Source organism: Hyperolius riggenbachi, chromosome 12 (assembly GCF_040937935.1).
Source record: "Hyperolius riggenbachi isolate aHypRig1 chromosome 12, aHypRig1.pri, whole genome shotgun sequence".
NCBI lineage: Eukaryota > Metazoa > Chordata > Amphibia > Anura > Hyperoliidae > Hyperolius > Hyperolius riggenbachi.
The window spans coordinates 15,265,670-15,282,453 of NC_090657.1; the positions used below are offsets into that span (position 1 = coordinate 15,265,670).

Consider the following 16,784-nt stretch of genomic DNA (forward strand, 5'->3'; position numbering starts at 1 on the left):
TTATTTTATTGAAAATTAGTGATAACACACATAACCCTCTCTGTGCCTTTCCCTAATCCCTAGACCCCCCTGGTGGTGCCTAATCCTAACCCCTTCCCTGGTGGTGACTAACCCTAAGACCCCCCTGGTGGTGCCTAACTCTAACCCCTTCCCTGGTGGTGCCTAACCCTAAGACCCCTTTGGTGGTGCCTAACCCTAACCACCCCCCTGGTGGTGCCAAACCCTAACCATCCCCCTGGTGGTGACTAACCCTAAGACCCCCCCTGGTGGTGCCTAATCCTAACCCCTTCCCTGGTGGTGACTAACCCTAAGACCCCCCTGGTGGTGCCTAACTCTAACCCCTTCCCTGGTGGTGCCTAACCCTAAGACCCCTTTGGTGGTGCCTAACCCTAACCACCCCCCTGGTGGTGCCAAACCCTAACCACCCCCCTGGTGCTGCCTAACCCTAACCATCCCCCTGGTGGTGCCGAACCCTAAGACCCCCCCGGTGGTGCCTAACCTTAACCACTCCCCTGGTGGTGACTAACCCTAAGACCCCCCTGGTGGTTCCTAACCCTAACCCCTTCCCTGGTGGTGCCTAACCCTAAGACCCCCCTGGTGGTGCCTAACCCTAAGACCCCCCTGGTGGTGCCGAACCCTAAGACCCCCCCCGGTGGTGCCTAACCTTAACCACTCCCCTGGAGGTGCCTACCCTAAGCACCCCCCTGGTGGTGCCTAACCCTAAATCTCCCCTGGTGGGGCCTAACCCTAAATCTCCCCTGGTGGGGCCTAACCCTAACCTTGACAGTGTTACATTAAATTCATTCACCGTTTTGCAGTCAAATAACGTCTGCAGTTTGGCTTATGTAGGTTAGCTATTGATAAGTAATGTTACTGTGCGCAATATCGTCTGCCTTTTTGTCATATGAACAGCGCTATTCATAAATAACGTTACTGTGTGCCGTTTTTTTCTTTTTTTCCCTTTGACGCCATTATTATGCAGTACTAACGATAAATAGTGATATGTTTTTAATGCAGCGCCATTTTTATGCATAGGCGCTGTGCGCCATTATTCACTGATCCGCCCACGGATATATTTGGTCAAATACATGAGGGTGCCTCGTCTCTGGTTCACTTTAAGCCTTATCCTCAGCTGCTTAGTCATTCTTCATCATTCATAGATAACAAACAATGCAGTAGGACGTCTCAATGGGGGCACAGAAGGATTATTGGGGCTCATGTTTCAGGGGTGTCTCTCACCTGGGTGGCGCTGTTGGTAAGTTGGATCCTTGGCAGATGGGAAGGTAATAAACATCAAAGGCAGATTCTCACATATTTGCTCTAGCTCCAAATCGTATTTTCCCAACCTGAGTATGAGGGAATAAGCCTTGTAAATAAAAGGACCGATACTAACACAGAACAAATCAAGGAAAACCAGAATTGCTTTTATTACTGACTGTGGGGAACCTGTATGCAAGTCAAACGTTTCTTGAAGATTTCAAATACTCATGTATAGAATTGGCTTCTAAAACAGAGGATATTGTCAGGTTATCACTTGGCAAAACCCATCATGCTTTATCTACAGGCAGTGGGCAAAGCCATATAGAAGAACACTTAAAGGGACTCCGAGCAGTGCAGAAACTATGGAAAGATGCATAAAGCTCTCTTTCTCCTCTTTCCAATGATATATAAACCGCCGCCCTACGCCTTTTAGTTTTCGCTATTTTCGCGAATGAAATTGCCACTGCCGCGATTTCAATCGCGAAAATAGAGGAAACTAAAAGGCGTAGGGCGACTATTTAGGTGTCGTCAGAAAGAGGAGAAAGAGAGCTTTAAAATTATATCCATCTTTCCATAGTTTCTTGTATTACACAGGGCGACTTTTTCCGTGTCTGCTGACACTGGGGAAAGTGTCGTCCTGTGTAATACAAGTAACTATGGAAAGATGGATATCATTTTAAAGCTCTCTTTCTCCTCTTTCTGACGACACCTAAATCGTCGCCCTACGCCTTTTAGTTTTCTCTAAATTCTGAAAACCACTGCGCCTGGGTTGCCATGTCCTCACTCACGCTGATGTCACCAGGAGTGTACTGCGCAGTTCCAGTACGGTCTGCGCCTGTGCAGTACGCTCCTAGCGACGTCAGCGAGGACACGGCAACGCAGGCGTAGTGGTTTTCAGAATTGAAAGTCTGAAATTCCAGAAGTGAACCAGAGGCGGGGCCGGAGCAACGGTGAGTGGCTGCGCGGGCACAGGATGTCTGCGGGGGACCATTAGAAGCCCCGGGTAAGTTCAACTCATTTTCCCCCAACCCCCCCCCCCCCCCCCTCCCTAGAGTATTCCTTTAAGAGGTGGTGGAACACACAAGATACAGCAGGTATGAAAGCTACCATTTTCTGTAGGAAAAAGGAGCTAGAGAGTAGTTCAGGGAGTACAGAAAAATAGGAGTATCAAATTATGAAATCTCTATAAACCAATTTGTTTTAATGTATTGTTTAAACTTAATAAAAGTTGCGTGTGCAGATAGAAGAGGAGGAATGGGAGGACTGCCTACAAACTGTAAAACGTATATCTCCTTGTCTCAGAGACAGATTGACCCAAGTCTATACTCGCCACCAAACTTATGTAATCCCATCTCAATTACTTAATTTTTCCACTACTGCATCCCCCCTGTTGTCCCAAATGTGCCCTTCCTAATCCGACCTTCATGCACTTACTATGGCAATGCCCCTCGGTGGGGGGGCCTTCTGGAGACAAGTGGTTGCCTTTCTGCGTGACACAACCCGTGGTTCTGGATATCAAGATGTGTATCCTAAACCTCACAGAAGAGAGCCTGTCAAACTTTGACAAGGCTTACTGATCCAAACTCTATTTTCAGCCAAACAGTGCATTGCTTTCAGATGACTGTCTTATGTTCCTCTCTGGGCGACTGGAAAACTAAAGTAAAAGGTCTCAACCATGTAGAAAGCTAGTTTTTAATCACAGAAACTGTTCCACTAAATTCTCCCATATCTGGAATAGATGGCTCTCTAGTCCTCACGTGTAGTTTAATATGTGGATCACCTACTGATCTTGTATTTATCTTTTGTTCACAGTTTGAACACTCTTGTATCTGATGCTTTACTGCTCTTGTATTTTACATTGACTTGATTACCTACTGTACCATGTACACTGCTTTTATTTTGTCTCAATAAACAGCCGTTGGTTAAAAAAAAAAGTAGGGGAGTCTTACATTACTAGGAAGATAATTTCACTGATTTGGGACCACTTGAGAAAAGTTTTGTAGTTGTGAGCAGGAGGTAGCCATTGATCAAATACATTATGTGTCCAAGACTCACGCAATGTTGAGGTCACTCTCTTGGTAGATCCAGAGATTGGTGGATTTCAGCCCAAGTTCTTCACTTGTCCCTCGAAGACCAACAAAGACTAAAAAGCACCCCAACCCATATTCCAGCCTAGAAAGTAGTGATGCCACTTCTAGATCGGAAAGAAAGAGCTTTGTCAGGTTACTGTCAGAATATTAAACATTAAAGTATAGTAAAGAAAGGTCGCATGTGTGTGCAATGCATAAAGATGCATAAAGACTAGATATTTATCGGGCCTCCATTAGCAACTGATCCAGGCAAGATGAGAGGTTAAGAGGCACTGCAGTCCCTCACTCCCACTTGCTATCTCTCTTAATTAACCAGTGCAAGCACTCCCACTGTCCACCCAATTCAAACAATCCTTACGCATCCATCTGAAAATGGCGCCTGTGAATAATGGCGCACAGTGTTGCCGCTAATCCGTTTGCTGCTTACCTTATCGCTATTTAACGTTAAAGCCTTATTGTTATTTAGCGTTAAAGCCTTATTGTTATAGAGCATTAAAGCCTTATTGTTATTTAGCGTTAAAGCCTTATTGTTATTTAGCGTTAACACACAGAACCCTCTCTGTACCTATCCCTAACCCCTAAACCCCCCCTAGTGGTTCCTAACCCTAACCACCCCCCTGGTGGTGCCTAACCCTAACCACCCCCCTGGTGGTGCTAACCCTAAGACCCACCCCCAGTGGTGCCTAACCCTAACCACCCCCCTGGTGGTGCCTAACCCTAACCACCCCCCTGGTGGTGCCTAACCCTAAGACCCCCCCCCCCCCCAGTGGTGCCTAACCCTAACCTTGACAGTGTTACATTAAATCCATTCATCGTTTTGCAGTTAAATAACTTCTGCAGTTTGGCTTATGTAGGGCACTATTGATAAATAACGTTAGTGTGTGCCACTATTGATAAATAACGTTACTGTGTGCCACTATTGATAAATAACGTTAGTGTGTGCCGTTTTTGTTCTTTTTTCCCTGTGCGCCATTATTATGCAGTACTAACGATAAATAGCGATAAGCGTATCTTTTTAATGCGGCGGCATTTTTATGCATAGGCGCTGTGCGCCATTATTCACTGATCCCATTCTTACAGTTTTTATATCAGTTTTAATAATTGCAAGTAGTGTTATTTTCCTAAATCTTTTATATTCCCATGATGAAATCTTTGTGGCTGTCTTCCCAAGTCCTAAAACCCCCTTAATAGACAGATGAAGTGAAAGGGATATGGAATCTGACATATTTATTTCCTTTTAAACAATGAACATTGCCTGACTGTCCTGCTGATACTCTGTCTCTATCAAATGTATGTACAGAAAGGGGCTTTCATGACTCTAGCTCTGATGCAAGTCAGAGCAAGGGGAGCAATCTGGATAAAGCTGTGGTGTGAGTTATGACAGGTCAATTTGAATGATAGCCGGTGCTGCTCTATGTGGTCCACTCTTGGTGGCGCTAAAATCTGCAAAGGACAAGGAGTAGGTAAGAGAGCGCACTCAGACAGCTAGAAATAGGAACCGGACCAGCTGGCTGTGAAATGATCTCACCGGGGGCCATATGCAATTCATTTTTTCACCTGAGTTTTCGCCTAGTAGATCATTCTTCATCTTCAATTTAGAATATCTTGTTAGCACATTGCAATGGAAAAAGCACTAAAAGTAGGTGAAAAGTTATTTTGAGTATTTGTTTTGCTCTCGGGTGGTTTAAAGGGCATTTTATTGACAAGTTTGATAATAACACCTATGAGAAAACTCAGGAGTAACAAGTGAATTGCACATGGGCCCTGATGTCTTGGCTGACAAGGGTTTTGACAGCGTGCAGGCTTGTGTCCCTCTCTGAGCGGGGACCGGGTCAATATGCAGGTATTTCTTAAAGGCTGTGGGTTCCAAAGAATTTATAGCTCCCAGGAGCCACTGCTGCAGAAGTTGTAATTTAACCACTTCAGCACGTAGGTGTTTTCACCTTCAGGACGAAGGCAATTTTCTCCTGTCAGCGTTCCTTCCATTCATTTGCCAATCATTTTATCACTACTTATCACACCCTATATGTTCTATATCTTGTTTTTTTGCCACCTATTGGGCTTTCTTTAGGTGGTACATTTTGCTAAGAATTATTTTATTCAAAATGCATTTTAACTGGAATAATAAGGAAAAAAAAAGGGAAAAAAAAGGTAACGATTTATGCATTTTTTTTTAAACTGTAATTTTTTACTTTTATTTTAAACATGTGTTTTTATTTTCTTAGTTAATGGGCAGGGTGAGGAGTCAATCAGTTTTTATTTAGTGTGTATCTTTTTTTCCCCATTTTTAATTTAATTTAAACTTTTTGGCCACTAGGTGGCACTCTCCTGTGAAATAACAGGGAGTGCAAGATCTTTTTTTTTTTTTAAATCTCGGTTCATGAATCAAGATGCCTTGATTCATTCACAGGGAATCGTTTGCCTCAGGGGAACACTGGTTCCTCTTCAGCAATCAATCCCCTGTAATAGCAGCGGGGAACGAGCCGGGGAATGAGCCACCTGCATGCGAATACACATAAACAAGGGCAGCAACAGTGCTGGACGGATATATTCGTCCAGATTGCCTTTGAGTGGCGATTTTTGGACAAATACATCTGTCCAGATTGGCTTAAAGAGACACTGAAGCGAAAACAAAATGATATTATGATTGTATGTGTAGTACAGCTAAGAAATAAAACATTAAGATCAGATACATCAGTGTAATTGTTTCCAGTACAGGAAGAGTTAAGAAACTCCAGTTGTTATCTCTATACAAAAAAGCCATTAAGCTCTACGACTTTCAAAGTCGTGGAGAGGGCTGTTATCTGACTTTTATTATCTCAACTGTTTACTTTTCCTCTGCTAGAGGAGAGGTCATTAGTTCACAGACTGCTCTGAAAGAATCATTTTGAATGCTGAGTGTTGTGTAATCTGCACATATTATAGAATGATGCAATGTTAGAAAACACTATATACCTGAAAATAAAAATATGAGAATATTTTCTTTGCTGCTAATCTTCTAGTAATTATTCATAGTACACAACCAATTCATTATATCATATTTTTTTTTTCGCTTCGGTGTCTCTTTAAGTGGTTAATGTAGCCGTTTATGTAACAGTTCAGACTGGACCGTCATAACTTCATTCACATGTGGGCTGAACGAAGGACTCGATCCAGGGGGGAGAATCCTGCTGCCGTGCTGTCCAGCTGTTATCACAGCAGAGGTGGTTGGGCGGTATGGTGGTGGTATCAGTAATGCAATAAAAAGTGCATGCGGTAAGAAGCCCAGGAGCTTCCCTCAATAGAGTACCTCATCCCACTGTTTTTCAGCGGTTTTGGCTTCTATTTGCTCTTTAGAAACCCTGACTGACATCCACAAGCAATGGATACATTTTTTTGCATAGATAACACAAGTTTTTTTACTGCTTGCTGTACTGGAAAACAGAAAGGTACTTCAGATAATTCCCTAGTAGGGCTAGTGCTATATGTGTATAATTATCTCATCATGTAACTTGTCACTTCAGGTACACTTGAACAGTTTTAATACTACAATTTGTGAGAATTAGTGAGCTCTTGCCCCATATTTCCTCTTCCTCAGGTCTCGTTTCCACTAGTGCGGCGTGCGTCTCGTAGACGCACGCCGGCACTAAGCGGGTGGGCGGGATCGCAGGCGGATCCCATGAGCCGTGCCATGCACGGCTATGGGATTCGCAGCCACCGCCGCAAATTCTGCAGGGGGTTCCGGCCGAATCACTCCCGCAAGCGATTCAGCCGCGGCGCCGGTATCTCCTATGGCAGAGTTTCCCCGTGCGATTCATGTGCGGGGAAACTCTGCGGAATCGCGGCGGAAACCGCGACAGTGGAAACGGGCCCTAAGACTGTGCTCTCAGTGGGTGTAACTATAACACGGCACCCCAGGCTCAGGTCCCAAATGTGTAACCTAATCTCCTGAGTCTTCAGCCGCCTCAATCAAGCAGATTTTTTTTTCTATAGCATTTAATTCAGACATCATCATTCCTTTTATTTTTTTTCCTTACCATCTTAGAAAATTGCTTAGTTTCTAGTCTTTGACACTAGTACCGTGTTTCCTCTAAAGTAAGACATCCCCTGAGCATAAGCCCTAGCAGGAATTCCTGGCATGGTTAAAATATAAGACATCCCCTAAATGTAAGCCCTAGCAGCAGCCCACATGACACCAGCAAGTCACGCTCAATACAAACCCTGGATATAGGAGAGTAATGTGAGTTCTACAGTCCTGTATATGTGTCAGGCAATTTGTGTATTTATTGGAGCCAGTCCTCCTGATCTGTCCTGATAAGCATCAGCAGCACTTCACCTCTTCTCAGGACACACACACAGCTTATCCTATCATAGCTCTGGGGAGCCTAACAGAGTTATCTGCCTGCAAGAAATACATTTTGTATAGGAATACTAGCAGCGTTTCCCCCCAAAATAAGACAGCCTCTGAAAATTAGTATAAGACAGTGTCTTATTTTCGAGGAAACATGGTAGATCTTCTACTTTATATCAGCCAAAGGTCAGTGATAGCTTTAATGAGGATCTGAACTCCGAACTTCCTCTTTGCTCCAAAACATAAGCAACAGCATATTAACCTTTAAATAAAAACATTTATTTGTTACAGCTGATGCAAATCCTGCAATTCATCCACAGTGTGTCTACTTCCTGCTTTAATAGAGGCACACATAGGGTTTACATCCCGTGTTTACAAATTAGCTGCTCTGCCAAAGCATCCAGCTGACACAGCTGAGAGATCAAATCACACTTGTGATTATTCACAGATAAGGAGGAATTAGACAGGCTAAACACTCTATATACATACCCGGTTCATTTTATCACTGTTTTTGTTCTGTTCTGTGCAAGAGTTTAGGTCCCTATGTCTGCTTCCATGAAAGCAGGAAGTCGACACAATTCAGGTTTTTTTTGTGTGCAAGATTTGTATCAGCTGTAACAAAGAAATGTTTTTTCTTTAAGGCCTCTTTCACAGTGGGACGTTAAAGTCGTACGTTAGAAAATGTTTTAACGTGGACACTAACACACAGCTATACTAAGTCTGTGCGACAGTCACAGTGCACACGTTGCGTTTGTGTGTTACGTGTAGCGATATTAGACAGTACTGCATGCTGTGCGTTATACACGTTATTAGCTGCAGTGGACTGTTTGCACATGCTCAGTACTGACCTGGAAGCATACTTCTCATTGCCTGTATGCCTACTGTATGAGAGGATAACAGGGCATAGCGTTGCATTGTGACATTTTTGGGACGTTGCGTTGTTAGTTTGCGTTGCGACTTTAATGTAGTCAAAACTATGCATCAAAACGCAATGTCCCACTGTGAAAGTAGCCTCAAGGTTATTATGCTGTTCAGGGGCGAAGCAATAGCCATAGCAGCAGCTATGGGGCCCTGGAGCATAGAGGGCCCCTGTGGTAGGTGGTAATGTTTTCACCATTAACTTTCTTGTGTTTCTCCAACCTCTGACTTTGTCTCAGTGAACTATGTACAGTGTTTGTTGCATGAGAATGTAAATTGCCCAATTAGCCTACATCCATAGGGTAGGGGCAGGTGGCACTGCATCTTAGGGCCCCATAATCTCTAGCTACGCCACTGATGCTGTTGCTTTTATTTTAGAGCAGAGAGGAAGTTGTGAGTTCAGGTCCGCATTAAAGAGAACCTGTAACAAAAAACAAAAAGTTCCCCTAGGGGGTACTCACCTTGGTAGGGAGAAGCCTCAGGGTCCCAATGAGGCTTCCCCCTCTGCTGTAGCTGCAGGCAGTGCAGGGCTGCCCCCCCCCCCCCCCCCCGAAGTCTTCTGCAACCCTGGCTCGACAAGCTACATTTATGTACCTCTCCTGGCTCCAGCAGGTGGCGCTGTTGCGGCTCCCAGCACGGAGATAGGCGGAAACAGCCGATCTTTGTCGGGTCCGCTCTACTACACAGGAGCAGGAGACTTGCAGGAGACTTGTGCCTGCGCAGTAGAGCGACCCAACAGCGATTGGCTATTTCCACCCATCCCCGAGCGGAGAGCCGATACTGCGCCTGCACTGGAGCCGGGAAGGTAAATATTTACATCCCCGCTGTTCAGAGGGGCACAGCGAGACCGCCGTGGGACACAGGAGGATGGGGGAAGCCTCAATAGGATCCGGAGGCTTCCCCCACCCAAGGTGAGTTTCTTTAACCTATTTTGGTTCCTGGACGTAGAAACTACCGCGGCCGATCGCGCGCGTGCATGTATCGGGCTATGGTGCCCGATCACTGATTCCTCTCCCCCGCTGAAAAAGCGACAGCTTCTCTCGGAAGCTGCGCCTTTTCTGGCCGTTCCCTGCCCGATGCGTCACTCTAAGCGTGTGTTACGCTTAGAGTGACGTCATGTAAACAAACTCATGGCCGCCATCTTGTGGCCAAAAAAGTAATACTACACCTGGAAAAAAAAAAAAAAAGAATTAACACACATTTACATTACAAACCTATTGTTTACCTCCCACCCTCCCAAAACTACCCAAATAAAATGTTTACTATAAAAAAAAAACATTACAATAAAAAAAAAAACATGTAAATATTTACCTAAGGGTCTAAACTTTTAAAATATCAATGTAAAGATGAAATATTTCTATATTTTTTTTATTTTAAACTTGTTAATAGTGATAGATGCAAAATGGAAAAAATGCACCTTTATTTCCAAATAAAATATTGTCGCCATACATTGTGATAGGGACATAATTTTAACGGTGTAATAACCGGGACATATGGGCAAATACAATACATGAGTTTTAATTATGGAGGCATGTATTATTTTAAAACTATAATGGCTGAAAACTGAGAAATAATGAATTTTTCCATTTTTTTCTTATTCTTCCTGTTAAAATGCGTTTACAGTAAAGTGGCTCTTAGCAAAATGTACCCCCCAAAGAAAGCCTAATTGGTGGCGGAAAAAACAAGATATAGATCAGTTCATTGTGATAAGTAGTGATAAAGTTATAGGCTAATAAATGGGAGGTGAACATTTCTCATGTGAAAACCACGGAACCTGAATGGGTTAAAGATTAAGTCCACTTACCTTGAGCAGCTTTGATCTCTGGGGGAAGAAGTCGCTCATAGGTGTTGAAGAGGCCGGCATCAGATATGATGATGGGAGCATGGATAAGTACTTCTTCCTCTTTTCTCTGTACCGCTACTCCTAATGAGGAAGCAGAATTGAATTGTTTATGACGTCTTTATTGGAGGTTGTGTAGTACATATAAGGCCGGAAGGCTCAAATTCGATTTTGTTGTTGCTTTTTATTAATCTGAAAGAAAAGCCAGCTGATCGCCTAAAAAGGAGGGTTGTCTTCTTGGAGTACCAGAAGCATGCAGCCCCTACACTGTACACTCCAGGGGCATATATGAAGGGGGATACCCAAAACCAGCATTTTCTTACGCCTATCAGGTACTGAGCCATTGCCAGTGCAAAGAGAAACATGGCAGGTTTTATGTGTTGAGACTAAATAGTTGGATTTTGGCCTTATGTGACCATAACAACTTCCTTCATCAGCCCTCAGACTTCAAGGTGATTTTTGGCAAAGCTCAATCTAGTCTTAATGTAGCCTTTTCGGTGGAGTGACTTTTTTCTTCCAACCCTCACGTACAAGCCACATTTGTGAAGCACTTGTGATATCATCACATGTACACGATATGCAATTCAATATAGTAACATCTGTAAAGCACTTTTCTTCCATAGGACTCAGAGCACATAGATATGTGTCAGATCAATTCAGGGTTGCAGGCTGGACAGCGTTACAGAGGAAATAGTCAGGTGTTCAGAATGCCAGACTAAACATGGGGCTTTTCAGTTTGGAGTTAAATGCTTCCTGGGATGGAGGAGCTGTCCTTATTGGGTGTGGGAGGGAGTTGCAAAATGTATGATGCCGGTCTCCAAAAGTTTTGAGGTGAACTCTGAGAGTGACCAAGTTATCAGATCCTTTGATCTAAGATTGTGGGGGTGTGATGCAGTTGCAACAAGTCCTTCCGGTATCCAGGGCCCAGACTGTGCAAGGATTGGAATGTCAATAAGCCAATGTTAAATCTCTACCTTGAAGGACAAATATCGAGTAAAATACACTATAAATGACTTTTCTATCTTGCTATCACTAGAACGCTGTAAAAACACTTACCTGGGCTGTAATACGAATTACAGCAATAGTGAGTAATTTGGGCGCTGTCAAAATATGGAGTACAAATTACTATTAAAACATTGCATTCATCCACCAGCAATAGCTAGAAGCCGAATTACATTTTTCCTCCACTATCCACTGCGTCCTAGAGGGGGATTAGTAATTAGCGCCACAGCGACTTTTGCAGGAGCAAGGTGAACAGTTTTTCGGCTTTACCCTGCGCCCAAATCTCCCCGTGGCTTAATTGTATGTCCGCGCTATCACTTGCTGTAGGTAATAAAAAGCTGACAGATTTGACAGAGTTTGGGCTAGTTTATCAACGCATGGGGGATTCTCAGTATTGTAGTACCTTTGGGCCGGGTGCCCACATAACATAACAAGAAAAGCTGGGTTTAATGTCATGTTATATGTTAATGTTGTGTATGTTTTATGTTATCGTTGTGTGCGTTTTTGCTGCGTTTTTGTTGTGTTTGCATCAGCGTTTTTTTACTGCAGATGCGTCTTTCAAGCGTTTTGCGGTTCGCATATAAAAAAACGCATATGCGTTTTGTATGCGTTATTCATGCATTTTTCTTTTACGTTTTATGCAAATCACTAGGAACACAACAGGAAGAGGAAATACATCAGAAAACAATTTTTTTTAACCAAAAAAACATAAAAACACACGGAAAATGCATACCATTGCATTTCCATTGACTTTCATTATATGCGTTTTTGCTGCGTTTTCAAAGATTATGCAACAAAACTAGCGTTTTTGAAAACGTATGTATCAAAACCGCATATGCATTTTTGATATGTGTCTTTTCCAGCGGCCCATAGACTTCCATTAGTGGCAAAAACGCAGTGTTTTCCGCAACGCTAGCGTTTCTGCTATGTGTGCACCTAGTTTAATTCTTTTCAAAAGCAGTACCTGGGAAGAATCTATACAGATAATGCACTACACAATTATTATGAATCTATCTGCAGTTTAGCACCATCTGTTAGCTGCCGTATGGAGCAATAGCTCCAGTGACCGTCTAAGTTTGGTCTGACTCGGCACCAGTAGTTAAGTTTCCTCTTTCCCCACGTAAGCCTGTCATGAAGCGCAGATGCGACCAATTACATGATAGGCTGAATGGGAAGTGTAGGGGCGGCACCAGAGGGCAGAAGTCCGCCGTACGCCGAAGCAGGGGGTATATTTTCCCAGCCAGTGTATCCCCGCCATACAGCCTCCGTAGAATAGTGATGGGAATTCCGGCTCTTCTCAGAGAATCGGCTCTTCTGAATCGGCTCCCATTAAAGAGCCGGCTCTTACGGCTCTGAATCGGCTCCTAATTAAATATCACTAGACACCACTCAGAATCGGATTAAAAGCCCCGCCCCCGTCTCCATGCCAACTCCAGACTACTTCTCTGACTGAGGCAATCCCTCCTGCTACTGCTCTGCTCCGCCCCAAACACTCCAAGAAGTTGCAAGAGGAGGACTACATCTCCCAGAATGCCTCAGCGCCCTTTATTACAGAGCAAAGCAGAGCTAAAAGTGGCGGCTGAGGCATCGGCTCTTCTCAGAGTGAGCATCGGCTCCTCTGATTCACTTCAAAGAGCCAGCTCTTAGAGCCGGCTCGTTCGCGAACGACCCATCACTACCGTAGAAGCGCTCAGATAGCGCGAAACAGCCGTCAGGCTAAGCCTGCACCCAGCGCCCACCACCAGCTCACAACTTCAAGATTTTTACACGGTATGTGTAACCTTTTTTATATACTGTACACCATGTGATGAATCCACCATCTGAAAATAAATGCACATCATGCAGCAGTGCCGACTCTGCACTCTTCATTGTATCCTACTAGAATCTATACAAAGATGCCTGCTGCCTTCTCTACTCATTTGCACTCTACCTTGGCAGTGGGACTAAGCAATTGTCGTTCAGTAAGTCCTTTTGTAAATAAAGAAATACCTGAGAATCCCCTCTGGGAAGATAAACTAGTCCAAAATCTATCAAATCTGTCAGATCTGTGTCATCCATAGTTAGGCCTGGAACCCACTACAAAACGCGATCGCTAATCGCAATTGCTAGCGTTTTGTATCAGCGGTTTGTAAGCGATTTCATGAGTGTTTTTAGGAGCAATTTTAAAAAGTGTATTCTGTTTGTCAGCGGTTGTGTAGCGATTAGCATTTTAATTCTGATTGGTCCTTTCAATTAATTTTAATTTTGTTACAGTGTGCAGTAACTCCAAAACGCTAACAAAATCGCTCTGTGCAGGTTTTGATGAGCGATAACGCCAGAGTTTATATACTTTACATTGCAGAAACGCTAACTCTAATCGCTAATGCTACACACCAAAAATGCTGCATGTCCTGCGTTTTGCGATTTGATAATCGCAAGCGCTCCAGTGGAATTTGGCCCATCCATTAACATTAGCTGAGCGTTTAGGAAAATCGCTAGCGGTTTGAATCGCTCCCTAAACGCTCATAAAATCGCTCTAGTGGGTTCCAGCCCTATATAATTTTCTTTCAGTTGAACTACCAAGCATTGAATGCTCCATTCTTATGCTGGCCACTAACGGTCCAATTTCTAGCAAAAAATCGTTCGAGCGATCAGAAATTCTGATCGGACGAAAAATCGTTCACTACACCATCAACTAACCAATCATTGCTTCCTATCTATCACAAGCAACAAGAAAATCCAAATTTTCGTTCGACGAAAATTCATTCGGGCGACATTTTTTTCACTCGTTCATAATCGATTGTGTCCACCAATGGAGATTATTTACAACCAATCCGATCAGAATTTCTGATCGCTCGAACGATTTTTCGCTAGAAATTGGACCGTTAGTGGCCAGCTTTAGGCTGAAATCATCTAAATGATTACAGCTGATCACGGGTGGAGGCCAATTACTTTACCATGCAAAGAAAGTGACGAGTCGCACCTGAGTGAGTTCACAGGTACCGGATTTTTTTTTGGAAGGGGTGGGGATACTTTATGCATCTCTATGGTTCTGGGTTTTTTTTTTTAATTTTATTTCTCACTTGGCTGTTACGAGTTGTATTGAGTACATTGAGCAGGGCAATTACTTTGTGATATTTTGTGACTGCGAAGCAACAAAAATTTAATATTTTGAAATAGATGATTCTTTTTTTATACCAGGTAACATAGTAACATAGCTAGTTTGGTTTTAAAAAAAATATTGATTTGCAGTTTTTGAATTTGATTAGAACTTAAAGAGAGTCTGAAGCCTAATAAAATAATTATTTGTATCTGCTACATATGTAAAGCAATATTATCTGTGCTGAAATGCTGCACTCCTGCAGCACAACAAGGGCTTTTTACCCCCCAAACCCGAGGGCAAACATCCACCACTTCCAGAGTCGTGGATTGTGCTGCCCGGGGAGGCAGAGCTTAGTGCTGTAGCTCTGCCTCTACTGAAGTCAATCAATTAATTATGGAGGCATGTATTATTTTAAAACTATAATGGCCGAAAACTGAGAAATAATGAATTGTTTCCGTTTTTTTTCTTATTCTTACTGTTAAAATGCATTTACAGTAAGGTAGCTCTTAGCAAAATGTACCCCCTAAAGAAAGCCTTATTGGTGGCGGAAAAAACAAGATATAGTTAATTGTGATGAGTAGTGATAAAGTTATAGGCGAATGAATGGGAGGTGAACATTGCTCGGATGCATAAAGTGAAAACGACTGAGAGCTTAAGTGGTTAAAGAGAACCCGAGGCGGGGTTCTGAGAATAAAATCCCCATACAGAGACTGGGTCTGTCTATAGAGCCCAGCCTTTGTTGCTATCTAGATTGCCCCTAAGCCCGCGCTCTGCAATCCCCCCATAAAACACAGACGCGTTGCTGACACGCAGCTTGTCAGAGCGGGCTGTGTATACCTTTGTAATGTCAGTCTTCACTCTCACCCGCCTCCGGCATCGCTCCGGTCCCAGCCCGCGTCCCTTCCCTCCCCGCTGATTGGAGGGAAGGGACGTGGGCGGGGACCGGAGCGATGTAGGAGGTTGGGGAGAGCGGAGACTGACGTTACAAAGGTAAACACAGCCAGCACAGCGCAGCTGTGATTTATGGGGTCTCGCTGAGCACAGGGGGGATTTAGGGGGGATCTGATTAGCAACAGAGGCTGGGCTCTATAGGCAGACCCAGCCTCTGTATTGGGATTTCGTTGTGAGAACCCCACCTCGGGTTCTCTTTAAAGGAAACCTTAACTGAGAGAGATATGGATGTTTCCTTTTAAACAATACCAGTTGCCTGGCAGCCCTGCTGATCTCTTTGGTTCAGTAGTGGCTGAATCACACACCTGAAACAAGCATGCAGCTAATTCAGTCTGAGGCCCAGTGCACACCAAAACAGCTAGCAGATGCGCAATATGCTAGCGGTTTTGGGAGCTGATTTCAGAGCGATTCTAGGTAGGTTTAGAGAGGTTTTCTAAACATACCTAGCGGTTTTGGGTGTGTTTTTGTGTAGCAGATTACACATATTGTTACAGTAAAGCTGTTACTGAACAGCTTCTGTAACAAAAACGCCTGGCAAACCCCTCTGAAGTAGCGTTTTTCAGAGCGGTTTGTGTTTTTCCTGTACTTTATATTGAGGACGAAACGCTTTAGAAAACCACAAACGTGCAGCAGGAGGCACGTTTGCGGCTGGGCAAAAACCTCAAACCGCCGGTGTGCACCATCCCATTGCAATACATTAGCCAAGCGTTTTTACAGGCGGATGCGGCCGGCGGATTGCTCCAAAAACCGCTCGGTGTGCACTAGGCCTGACTTAAGTCAGAGCACCTGATCTGTATGCTTGTTGAGGGGCTGTGGCTAAAATTATTAGAGACACCGGATCAGCAGGAGAGTCAGGCAACTGGTATTATTTTAAAAGGAAAAATCCATATCCTTCTGAGTTTAGTTCCCTTTAAGAATCTCTTGTCATTTTTCCCATAATCCTTTCTGTTTTTTACCAGTAGCCTTGCCATTGGTCAGCAAGACCCGCGACACTGGGGCTCGCACGAGCACTCTCCCTCCAGCACGCTCGATGATGGGAATCATATGGAAGGCAATTTCACTGCTTCCTCCTCGCGGGTACCAGGCTCCTCTTTTGAAGTGATGCATAAGGACAGCATTGACCATAAAACTGGAATCATTTGGTGGAACACCTGTGAGAGAAAGAGATCATTATACAAAAGACACCAACGTGTACAGCAGCCTTATGGTGGCCATACATGGTACAATTTTTTAATCCAATCTTACCATTTCTATGTAGTATAAGAGTAAATTAAGTGAATATACTGAAAGGATAATTTAGGCAGCTCCCTT

General features: G+C 43.8%; 1 protein-coding gene across 1 annotated transcript in view; it reads right to left on the minus strand.

The window, feature by feature from the left end:
• The window catches only part of LOC137542549 (all-trans-retinol 13,14-reductase-like), a 56,945-nt gene that overhangs the window by 13,502 nt on the left and 26,659 nt on the right, over positions 1-16,784 (minus strand). The window contains exons 5-8 of the mRNA XM_068264557.1: positions 16,430-16,624; positions 10,403-10,522; positions 3,316-3,454; positions 1,240-1,346 (exon numbers count right to left, since the gene is read on the minus strand). Coding sequence (XP_068120658.1) covers positions 1,240-1,346; positions 3,316-3,454; positions 10,403-10,522; positions 16,430-16,624 — 561 coding nt within the window. The remainder of the gene's footprint in view (positions 1-1,239; positions 1,347-3,315; positions 3,455-10,402; positions 10,523-16,429; positions 16,625-16,784) is intronic.